The sequence below is a fragment of the Colletes latitarsis genome, chromosome 7 (assembly GCF_051014445.1).
Source record: "Colletes latitarsis isolate SP2378_abdomen chromosome 7, iyColLati1, whole genome shotgun sequence".
Taxonomy (NCBI): domain Eukaryota; kingdom Metazoa; phylum Arthropoda; class Insecta; order Hymenoptera; family Colletidae; genus Colletes; species Colletes latitarsis.
Window position 1 is genome coordinate 3,590,256 of NC_135140.1, and position 11,101 is coordinate 3,601,356.

The 11,101-nt window shown below is 34.3% G+C and overlaps 4 protein-coding genes across 10 annotated transcripts in view; 2 read left to right on the plus strand and 2 right to left on the minus strand.

The window, feature by feature from the left end:
- The window catches only part of Mwh (multiple wing hairs), a 148,729-nt gene that overhangs the window by 777 nt on the left and 136,851 nt on the right, over positions 1–11,101 (plus strand). The window lies entirely within an intron of this gene.
- On the minus strand, positions 115–4,597 carry LOC143343305 (uncharacterized). Of its 4 annotated transcripts, XR_013079947.1 has the most exons (7): positions 4,514–4,597; positions 2,236–2,320; positions 1,928–2,016; positions 1,339–1,867; positions 1,107–1,248; positions 794–1,027; positions 115–552 (listed from the first exon to the last, which is right to left on the minus strand). XR_013079947.1 is itself a non-coding variant. In XM_076768084.1 (4 exons), the coding sequence occupies exons 2-4, from the start codon at positions 1,222–1,224 to the stop codon at positions 230–232; spliced, it is 675 nt and encodes a 224-aa protein (XP_076624199.1). In that variant the 5' UTR covers positions 1,225–1,244; positions 1,339–1,641; the 3' UTR covers positions 115–229. The 4 variants fall into 4 exon arrangements, 3 of the variants coding, with proteins under 3 accessions (XP_076624199.1, XP_076624198.1, XP_076624200.1); XM_076768084.1 differs by lacking the exons at positions 1,928–2,016; positions 2,236–2,320; positions 4,514–4,597 and having other exon boundaries at positions 1,107–1,244; positions 1,339–1,641; XM_076768083.1 differs by lacking the exons at positions 1,928–2,016; positions 2,236–2,320; positions 4,514–4,597 and having other exon boundaries at positions 1,339–1,641.
- LOC143343306 (uncharacterized) lies at positions 2,840–4,690 on the plus strand. The gene is made up of 3 exons (XM_076768086.1): positions 2,840–3,701; positions 3,780–4,103; positions 4,466–4,690. Exons 1-3 carry the CDS (start codon positions 3,651–3,653, stop codon positions 4,688–4,690), a joined length of 600 nt encoding a protein of 199 aa, XP_076624201.1. The 5' UTR covers positions 2,840–3,650.
- LOC143343303 (uncharacterized) lies at positions 4,896–10,471 on the minus strand. 4 transcript variants are annotated; one of them, XM_076768080.1, is made up of 7 exons: positions 9,335–10,471; positions 8,851–9,085; positions 7,415–7,547; positions 7,128–7,342; positions 5,432–5,578; positions 5,179–5,355; positions 4,896–5,118 (listed from the first exon to the last, which is right to left on the minus strand). In XM_076768080.1, the coding sequence occupies exons 1-7, from the start codon at positions 9,348–9,350 to the stop codon at positions 4,986–4,988; spliced, it is 1,056 nt and encodes a 351-aa protein (XP_076624195.1). In that variant the 5' UTR covers positions 9,351–10,471; the 3' UTR covers positions 4,896–4,985. The 4 variants fall into 4 exon arrangements, with proteins under 4 accessions (XP_076624195.1, XP_076624194.1, XP_076624193.1 ...); XM_076768079.1 differs by having other exon boundaries at positions 5,179–5,352; positions 8,845–9,085; XM_076768078.1 differs by having other exon boundaries at positions 8,845–9,085.

An 11,101-nucleotide genomic window follows, 5' to 3' on the forward strand; every position in this document is an offset into this window, starting at 1 on the left:
TTGTTTTCAATTTGTGGAGAATTAAGAAAATATTTTAGCATTCCACAACATTCATATTCAAAATAAAAGTATTTAATATATATATATATTAAAGTAGAAAAACATGTTGCGAATATAAAAACTTGGAGTACAACAAATGAAATGGAAAATAAATATCAGTATATAATGCTATACAAATGTTGCTTTTAAGTGTTTAAAAAATTTGTCAAATGTTAGCAACTGTTGCTATTTATCCAGAGACATCCCATAATTGTGTTTTATAAAAATTACTGTTATCTTCGAGGGTACATTTAATAGGTCTCACACCGGAATCCGTGGAGATTTGGCTATTAGATTTGCCGCGAAACTCGTCGGGTCTCTCTTGAACTTTTAACTTTTCTACGGTAATATTTAATTTATCTTTCGCATCGCCTTGGTAAAGTATCTTTTTTTTGCGCGTTGCGAGCAATTTCTTTTTCATTTTCGTCGCGATGCATTGCTTTCGGTAATGGTAATCCTTCCAGCATCGTTTAAAATTCGCGAAAGCGTTGTTCCAAATACATAATTCTTCCACTAAAACGGAAATATTCTGCTCTATAAACTTGTATGGTCGTTCAAGAAACAAACATAATTAAAATACGAATAACAGAAGTTAAATGATGATTTTTCCTTAATTTTCAAATTTTCACGATTTAAGCACATTTATTACGAATAAATTTCACTATTCGAATAAGGAGACATGAAAAATTTGTTCAGCATTCAACAGGTTAATTTACTATATTCAATATTTCATACTTAAACGTTATGTTTTTACCATATAGAAGGAAAGTTGTAAGTATGAAAGTTCCTGCAGGAAACGAAATGTTAGGTAGAAGTAATTTGGCCAAGTTTAAAAGCGCTGGTCCTTCGCACAGAGCTATTCCTTTCATGGTATTCACCAACCACGGCAAATAAAGATAAGGAATGCCGTGCTTATCACCCACGATCATCATTATCGTGGTTATTAGTCCTGTGATTACATTCGTCACGAGTATTACAATCTTCAGATCTGTAAATAACATACTTCTTTATGCAGAATTGTCTGTAGTTATATTAATGCAGTATATTTATTATTTAAGTGTAATTACTAAAACTTCGCCGAAAGAGAGCGTTAAAGGCTGCCGATTTGGTCATTGTATTCGCAAGAGGAACACGATTTCCAGCTTCAAAAGTAATTGAACTCAAACAATGTGTTGCAAAACACATTAATGCTACATATAGAGCTTCTGTCTACGACAACATTGATAGAGTCAACATTTTTCGAAAATACGATAATAAAAACGATATTTGTTTATAAAAATTCGTACGATCCATTTATACCTTGAGGAAAGGTTTACGCGCCTCTTTCTCAGTTTCTTTCTGGTTTTCTGCACAAGAACGACTGAAATTATTCTTTAATTTAAACACCATCGTTACTTACTTTTAGTATTTATCCGTTCATGATAGAGCTTTTTTTTGGTTATTCCGTCCACGTTCTTTGTAAATCGCGAGTCATAAGAAGCAACAAAAGAACAATAGTTAACGTACAATCGACAATTTCAAGCGCACGGCGCGATGTACGTTTCTTTTATTATATTAATATACAATATACTTCACGATACATTTAACGACAGAATTGCATGTATATTTCCGTTTGAAAACATTTTTTTTTTTAACGAGATTGCCGCGCTTGTCTGTGAAACAAACAGAATACTTGAAGCCAGTTATGCACGGTCAAAACAGAAAGCAATATTTCGTCGCGTTTCATGTGAAGCCCGTCCAGAAACATCCTGACGCAGAACACAATGACTTCTACGATAATGACGCACAGCTGCATTAATAGCCAGGGTGTATGCAACATCGGATATTCCTAGAAAGATATAATTCGAAAACGTTAAATTTAGAAAGAAAGTTCACTCGAATTGCTTACCGTGATCGCTCCTAGCATGATTAAAGTATAGTGTTCTATTCCCAGGATAGAAGTCATTAATTTCAGATCTCTTTCCACGTCCGAGGGAACTAACGAAAAGGACTAGTAATTGTTTAAAAAAAAAACTAGATACTGGTATCGGTAGAAAAGTTGATACAATTTTTGATTTCAATTTGCTAAACAGAAAGTGCAGAATTTGAAGTTGAAAGTTTTAAATTGGTAATTAAAGGCTAGAGATTGTAATAGTTATTTAGAAGTTGAAAGTTGCTTAATTAACTTGATCACCGTAATGCAATGCAAGTTCGTACCCGTTTCCTTGTTTCTGCATTGCGTCGTTGGTCTGGTTGGCATCTTATAATTCATTATTCGAACGATGTCAAACGCCGTGATCACCTATTGATTAAACATAAGTCAGCACAATGATTATTTCAATACGAAAAGCTTTATTTCAAAGCTTCATAAATCCAACAAATACGAAACTGAGAAAATTACGATTATCTGATGATCGCTTGAAATATATGTGGTGGTCATTTGAAAACTTTGAATATAAATATAAAAGTTTCTTAGTTTCATAGGGGGTAATATGTTAGGCTTATTTTTTTCTGAAAAGGTAACTTTGTTTTTTTTTTTTTTTAATGGAAACCTACATTTTTATTTACACAAAGGTATTTAACTTCTTTTTTTCTTCGTTTACAATAAATATTGTTATCCATTCGTATTATTTTGTTAGCTGAGAGCGTGAGTACTCTTGCAAATCATTCGATCGACGCTTTCTGTTTTAGATATATGTCTGTGCCAATAATTTTGCGACTCACTGTACATATTGTAGATTCATGAATTCGTCCGATATTCTATTATGCAGAAAGAATTAATGAGTATTACGATTGACTAACGGTTCCAATGAGGCCCAGCATGATGACGTAGATCGAGTTTCCCATGACATAGTGATCGCAAAGGGTGCACGCCAGTCGTCCGATCCGCTATAAAAATGATCATTATCTGCTTTGAAATTCTACTTAATTCAAAATTCATTTTACTCGATGGTCAAGAAAACTAACTAAAACTCCGTTATGTTCACTAGTTTTTCGTTTACTTCGAAATCTCATTGTTCATTGATCTTGCGTTAAATGATCGATAATAAATTTAACAAAATTCACGTTAAGGTTAATTAGCCGAACAGTCGTATTTTTCGTTATTATCGTTTTACGAATACGCGCGGAGTTTCGATTTAGGTGAACGACATCGAAGGTCGAATGTTCGTAATTATTTTTGCAAGGGTTTCTCGAAGCTCGCCAGGTAATTCAATTTTTCCGGCTCGTCTATATTCATTTTCAACAGTGAAAAAAAAAAATGTTTTCTTGATTGTTTTCTAAACAAAACTCGGGTATTTAATGGCAAAAGTCGACGCGTAAAAACACGTGAGTTACAAACGCTCACCGAATATTTACTGCTACCGATGATCGCCGCCATACTGGATAGAAGGGAGCGTTTGCAACGACGTGCCATTTTCTAAATTTTCACGCGATTCATACAGAACACTTGATCATTTTTCCCTCCGCCGAAATCTCTTTTGCCAGGTTATACAGTGCAATTTACAATTCCACGTTCGCGTGGTCCGTCATCCGCAAACAATTTGAATAACGGCGAAACGTTTATAATTACGTTCCACTTCAGAGAGCTTAAGTCCTGCCCGTTTTCGGTTCTCATAAAAAAATAACTCACAATGAACACGTCCGTTGAGAAAATTCAAACGACACGCGAGGGACATCCGACAGTGAGTTGAAAAGAATAATGGATTATTTATTTGTACAGTTAATGCAAATAATTTCTTTGTTCATTACTCTTTTTTCAGGCGATCGACTATGAATTTTCGATGAAAAAAATTGAGGAGACCCCCTTCGACGCGACGACGAAAAACGAAAGACTTGCTGATAAGATCACTGCCGAAAATGAAGTTTTGCGAGTTTGCCAAGCGTTATTATTGTTAACTTGCGTGCTAGTACTGAGTTATTATAGTGTTCGTTATGGTCAAACCGAATACAGTATCCTGGAAAGCGGTCAGATAGTCAAAGGCTATAAGCAGAAGGCTGTTGTCACTTTGAGCTTAGGTTACTCTGTACCCTATTCTTTGATTTCCTTCCTGACGACTGGTATGCTAGCCTATTCCCTCGTATCGGTGAGATATTTTTGAGTTTAAGGGGTTATTCGTTTCTAAAAGAGATCAAAAGCAGTAAATTCTTGCGATTTCTTAAAGGAGCTACAAAATATTTTATTTATTAATTCTGAAAGAAAGTTCGTCAATTTTTATACGAAAGAAAAATCTTCGTCCAAAAAGGAGCTACAATTTGATTCAGTTTTTAGAATCACTATATTTATGAAAATATAAAAAAAAATACGAATGACCAACATGGCGTTTAAAGGGGTATTCTAGTCTAATATGAAAGAATGTGGACATTTTTAGAATTTTATAAACGAAAAACTATTTAATTGTACAAGAAGAAGTACGGTTTCTTTTCATTAATTTAATAATTATTGTAGAAAAGGCCTCGTTGGAGTCTCCCATCGTTAATTCTTTACTCAACCGACCTGGTGTATGATGTCAGTGCCGCCATCGTAGTCGTTTGGCTGTTCGTCTCCAATTGTTCGTTACCAACTGCTCTATCTTACGCGACAGGATCAGCGTTGTTAATACGTACGTTCCATTTTTTTAAATTCATATGGAACAGAGTTGGAATAAAGTTAAAACTTATAAAAAAAAATTAAAACTTATGCAACTTCGTGTCGCGAACACGACTTTAAAAAAAAAACAAATAATTTCATACCCAATGGATTAAATGTTTGAAATTTTGCTATTTAGTTGGAGAAATCTGGATATGGTTGGGCGTACTCCGTCTCTACGAGCTGAGAACATTTAAGTAAAAACACATACGAACGAAATTTCTAGAGATTCGAAAACCAAGACGGGACAGACCGCTTCAAAACATTGTACACAATATTTGTATTGTATTATAAAATCTACATTTATACAATCTATAATAAAACATTGATACGCCGTTTGTCATGTTATAAAGTTTCCAAGATTTAGATTGTCCTCCGCTATGACGTTCGAGTAAACGATAGGACAGTCCAAAGACTCGGTTGAACATTTCGTTTTCGAGTCGAGAATTCTGATTTCCGGGCAATAGTACAATCTGAAACCAGACGGGACTTTCACTTAAAATTGAATCAATTGAATTTGTTGGATATTTTACCTTGGACAATACGTTCTCACTGCTTCCATTAACGTGTATCCTCCGTTAAAGTCGTTCCTCGATATTTCCTGCACGAGGAATCCCATGAACGCCTGGCACGGAACTCCCGTTAGTTGAATGTCGGTTTCCAGTTCGATCGTAGCGAGCGTGTCTAGTAGACATTCGTCTTTGTTTCTGCTGTAGACGCATAATTTTACAGATTACATCAAATAAATCCAGATCGTAATTATATCTGAATTTGAATTACACTCACTTGCAAAGAAATCGTTTCATGGTATCCAAAGCGCAATACATTTCCGGTTTTAGAGCTATTCCAGGGACGGTCCAAAGCAGCTGTGCTTTCGCCGCCATTTCTAAAACCTCGTTGTTCAAATGTTTGGCGATATGTGATAATTTCGTACTAAATAAACACATTATGTATTACTTATAACGAACAATCATAGAATCTCTAAATATTCTTCACTAAAATACGCGTTGTTTGCATTTTGAAACATTAAAATCCTTCAATCCGTTAAGGAATATGATTTTTTAAACATAAACATGAAATTTCAGGGGAATCATTTACGGTCAGACATTATATTTTCGGTAAGGAATTTTTTCTTCGAAAGTGCGTAGGAATTCGGAGATATGTCTATTCGCCAAAAATGACTGTAATTGACCCCTGCAACCACAAATAATTTTTTCAGAATGATTTGAAATTTTTTAATTTCGCTGAAAAATATCAGCACCTACTGAATTTTTTTCTCGGAACTGCGTCGAATTTCGGGGGTATGTCTATTCACCAAAAATGATTATAATTGATCCCCGTAATCACAAATAATTTTTTCAGAATGATTTGAAATTTTTTAATTTCGCCGAAAAATTTCTGCACTTACTGAATTTTTTTTCTCGAGAGTGGGGTGGGATTTCGAGGGTATGTCTATTCACCAAAAATGATTATAATTAACCCCCGCAATTGAAAATAATTTTTTCAGAATGATTTAAAACTTTTCATTTTTGCCGAAAAATTTATCCACATTTCTGAATTTTTTTTTCGAAAATGCGTAGGATTTCAGGGGTATGTCTATTCACCAAAAATGATTGTAATTGACCCCTGCAACCAAGAATAATTTTTTCAAAACGATTTGAAATATTTTTTTTTCGTCGAAAAATTTAGGCACCTACCCCCTGTCCATTTTTCTTAAAAATTAGTTTTTGATTTTTAGTAATTTTGTTTGACGCCCTACAGAAAAGTTGTCTAATACTTTTTTGTAGGTACCCATGAGGTCTACTTAAGAAAAAAGTTTTATTGAAATATATTCACTATTGTAGAAGTTATAGTCGTCTGAAATTTGGACCATTTTTAGGGGGTTTTTCTCATTTTTCGGGGTCAAGGATCAACTTTTCGAATATTTTTGCAATTTTTACATATTCTCCATTAAAATACGCGTCATTTGCGTTTTTGAACATTAAAATCGTCCAATCCGTTCAGGAGTTATGACATTTTAAAGATTCGCGTGAAATTTCAGGGAAGCATTTCTGGCCTCACATTAGATTTCCGATAAAGAATTTTTTTCTCGAAAATAGTTAGGATTTCGAGGGTATGTCTAATGATCAAAAATGATTGTAATTGACCCCTGAAACTGAAAATAATTTTTTTAGAATGATTTGAAATTTTTTAATTTTGTAGAATTTCTGCACCTGCACCCTGTTGATTTTTCTTAAAAATTCGTTTTTTATTTTTAATATATTTGGTTGACGGTCTACAGAAATGTTGTTTAATACTTGTTTGTAGCTATCTATGATTTCGACTTCACGAATAAAATGAGACACGTTCACTATTGTAGGAGTTATGGTGGTTTGAAGATTGAACCATTTTTACAAGGTTTTTCTCACTTGATGGGGTTAAGGAACAATTTCTCGTCTGTGTTTAAATGTTTATCTGTTTGGTATTTAGAATTCCATCTTACCCTCTAAAGAACTTGTCGATCGGCACGTTGATCCTTTTTATATTCGATTTTCCAAACACGAGCTGTTCCTCAAATTGTTCTTCCGGAGTCAATTTTGAAAGATGGTTGCTCGCGATAGAATCATTTAGTTTGGACTCCGGTCTCGTTTTATTCGCTATCGATTCGGTCGAGTTTTCCTTAAATGGCTGCTCTTTCAGTAAGTTTATTAAATAGACCTAAGTAATTTATTTTTATTATTCGTCAGCGTAGAAACTGGAAGAATTTTATGTGTTCAATTAAATTTTTACATTCAAATCCGGATGTCTTCGCGCGGCTGTCTCGATATAACAAAACTCCCTGGTGGACCAATTGTGGTTCTCCAATTTGAAGAAATAAACGTTTGGCGATGCTTTTATGTCGATGATCGAAATTTCCTCCAATCTGAAATTTTGAACGCGACTGTTAGTATTGTAAATTTATACTAGTCGCGTAAAGGTTATTTTAATTTTTATCTTGATCAAGCAAATACAATGGAATCTTAAGAGGCAAAATATACGAGAAGAAATATTTGTAATTTACAAATATAATAAAAGCGATGCCAGAATTTAGGTAAACTTTTAATTTTAAAAGTTTCGCAATAAAATTTCCGTACAGTTTGAATATTTTTTATGGAAAGTAAATGTACATTGTATAAGAATTGACAAAACAAACTTGTGTATTGTGTTTGCTTAATCGTTTGATATCCATTCTTATTTCATATTTTCCAGTGTTTTTGTCTGTCCATGACATGTAACTCGTATCTATCGATATGCCTTTGTTTACGACATTGTTGCTTTTTGCTGCTGTAAGTATAATTAATTCCATTAAACTGCTTGAATACATTTATCAATAACTCCTTGTTTCCATCAACTGGAGATAAATAAATTTTATGTTAATTTCTTGTGTAATTGAACAAAGTTTCATCAGATATACTACAAGGTTTATGCATGATGGCGCGTCGTCACTTTTCATTCAAACGGCTACGTATATAATTCTAGAACAAATAATTTCCATTCAATTAAATTCACTAACTTTTTAAATCCGGGGTCGCACGAAAATTATTTATACGACACTCATTGCCAGCGTTGAAATACCTCGCCAATGTGCATAACAAGGTTACCGGCAAATCTGATAAACTGGAATTTTTGAAAGATTGAGAAACCTTATTCCACGACGATTGTAATCTTGCAATGAGGTGAAGGTGAAGGTGGCCACTTTGAGTATTTCTCGTAAAGGTAAGCAGATATACATTATTGGGACACAACAATGGCTGACGCTTGGAAACACAGTTAAGTAGGGCACATGCTTGAGCGAACTTTTTTTATTGTTGTTATATTGATAAATATTCAAGCAAATATCTCGTAAATGGTGAAGTTACAAAAAGATTCGATAGGAAACATTTACACGACTTTTTTTTATTTAACACTTGATCATCAAAAAAAGAAAGTGTCAGCCTGTTTTATCATACAAACTGGACATATCATTATAAATAACTTCTACAATTGTTATCACCATAAATTTGCGTATATTCTCGAAAGATGAATAAAAAAAATGAACGGGAAAAAGCTTATCTTTTCGATCGAATTTTCAGAAGACCTTGACAAACAAAAATTCTATAGTTCAATCAGCTGTCAGTCGAAATAGAAAAAAAAGTTACTCGGTCGCTGCAAATATTATCGTGAGATATTATCGTTCATACCGACACCTGTTACCAATGGCGGTGGGAAGGCAAATAACCATCGTGAAGAAGATCAACAAGACCAGGCTTCCGATTATCAAGCACGCTGCCAGAAACGCGTAAAACAGATCCGTTGGCCATCGTCTCAGCTGGCTGATAACACCTTTAATTATTGGAGTTTCGAAATGCGTCCCTGCGAGTCCGTGACATCCTCTATTGCGATTGTCCGGGTAAAGGAGCGACGCATCCTCGCCGAATGGATCTGCGTGCGTTTCGAGGCAAAAAGAAGTCCCAACGTACCATTTAATCAATATCGAGCGTCATCGACGAATTATCGAAATTATATATCGTACCGATAGTAAAATTTTAATTAAACCGAACTTTAAACCCGATCGACTCGTTCGAGATAAGTTCAATCGTCCTTTTGTTCTCGAGAATCGAGCCGACGACGCTCGATAACGAGTGCTTTAAAAAGACTAGTTTGGTTACGTGTTCTTTTCCTATCACTCACCCTTCGTGCTTGGCATAATGTCGATACTTTCGCACTGCTAATGTCGTCCTCGTACCGGCCCGTTTATGCTGTCAGTATCGTTTGCCAAGTCAGCGTTTCGCAATAATTGGCCTGGCATAATGTTCAAAGTGGAGCATCGAGGCGCGTTTCGGTCTAAGAAAAACACACGGCTGCTCCCGGAATCAGAATTCTTACCGCGGACTTTACGAAAAAGGTTATCGCGCCGATTTCGTTTGTTTACACGCCGGATTTTCATGAATATTTAAATACGCTGCGAAGATAGACGGGAACGAATCATCGAAGACGTCGTTTCCTAACACGCGGGTCGTGGAGCCTTCGAGTTTCTATAGGGTGAAAATTAAAAGGTTGCTCTTGTTTGTCGGCTTGTTTATAAACGATTTAACAAGATTTTTCTTTATTTTTGTAGTTTATGAATGGTTTTCTTTTCTCGCTGCTGTAAATTTTATTGGAATGAAAAATACTTCGTACAGTTTGAGCGCTAACAATCTTTCTTGAAGGTGTAGTAATTTCTTTGCTATAATCTTCCTAAGTTCCACTCTTGAACCTGGATTGTAAATTCTCACTGACAAAATAGAAATTTTACTTTAACGAGTATTCCATTCAAAGGTTTCAAATTAAAGATTCGAAAAAGAAATTAGCACTTACCTGTACAGGGAATAGTTACATCATTTTAATACACGAAGAGGCTATTCTACTTTACAATGCCACTTTTTGATAGTTCTTTGGAATTTTTTAGTGAAAACTTATTTTTTAATGGTATACTTGGATCTATGTTTCTCAATTCTTTCCACACAAAACTATTCAATACTTTAAAAGCCTTAGTAACGATCCGTTAAAAAAAAGATGAATGTGATTTTTGCCAGAACATAATAAAAAAATATTAAATAATCAGACATTTGCCAACACTATAAATTCGAAGAATCGATTTTCTGTATCTTTTTTTCGTCTTTAACATACTAAAAAGGATAGTAAATAATTTCGATTCATTGCAACTTGAGATAACATAGTAACCAATTCGAAAAATATGGTTCAGAAAGTGAAGTAAAGAAAAATTGGTTTTTCTAAGGTTCTAAAGTAGAATAACCCCCTTAAATTATTCCACTGCGTTACGATAGCTTCATTTAAATTGAAATGTTTACGTATTGTCTACTTTTATCAAAAATGATTCAAATATCATATAATTAAAAATAGCGTGAACGAGATCGTCTTTGCCAATTCACAGATGATACTGTCATTAATATACGTAACGACAAGTATAAAGATTGCTATTTTACATATAAAGTTTTGGCAACCGAGATTTATTTGCTGTAGCTATTTCTTTGCTTTTTTTCGTCGAATGACACAAACGTGATTCGATCTTAATTCAAAATAAAAACCAACAGATGTTGTCACTTAAAAGTGGGAATTATTATAGCTGTCGTTTGTATCGATCGACGTTCTATCAACGGTATTTTTAATTATTACGTTATATACAAATGTCCAGCTAGTAATTACAATATTCTGGAAGCAATAAATATCAATGTTAATTTATTTTGACAGTGAACGCGCGCGTTCCTTTCTTTCTCGTGCGAATAGAGAGAAAAAAGAAATAAGGCACTATGGTTAGATGACTACTTGCGTCCTAAAGATACGATCCACAGGTTTCGAGGCGTGTTTCTCTCCTTCTTCGTCGCCGACATGGTTTTAAAAAAAGCGTAATAAATTTAGTTATTCACTTGTATGTCCTAAAAGTCTTGAAACCTTTGG

Coding starts and splice junctions, on each gene's coding strand:
- LOC143343305 (XM_076768083.1), bottom strand. CDS start 1,428: ATGGTGTTTAAATTAAAGAATAATTTCAGTCGTTCTTGTGCAGAAAAC. Junction 1,249..1,338: donor CGCGTAAACCTTTCCTCAAG/GTATAAATGGAT, acceptor ATGTTGTCGTAG/ACAGAAGCTCTATATGTAGC. Junction 553..793: donor TACAACTTTCCTTCTATATG/GTAAAAACATAA, acceptor TTTCCGTTTTAG/TGGAAGAATTATGTATTTGG.
- LOC143343306 (XM_076768086.1), top strand. CDS start 3,651: ATGAACACGTCCGTTGAGAAAATTCAAACGACACGCGAGGGACATCCG. Junction 3,702..3,779: donor CACGCGAGGGACATCCGACA/GTGAGTTGAAAA, acceptor CTCTTTTTTCAG/GCGATCGACTATGAATTTTC. Junction 4,104..4,465: donor TAGCCTATTCCCTCGTATCG/GTGAGATATTTT, acceptor TAATTATTGTAG/AAAAGGCCTCGTTGGAGTCT.
- LOC143343303 (XM_076768078.1), bottom strand. Junction 5,579..7,127: donor ATCGACAAGTTCTTTAGAGG/GTAAGATGGAAT, acceptor GTGTTTATTTAG/TACGAAATTATCACATATCG. Junction 5,356..5,431: donor ATGAAACGATTTCTTTGCAA/GTGAGTGTAATT, acceptor ATGCGTCTACAG/CAGAAACAAAGACGAATGTC.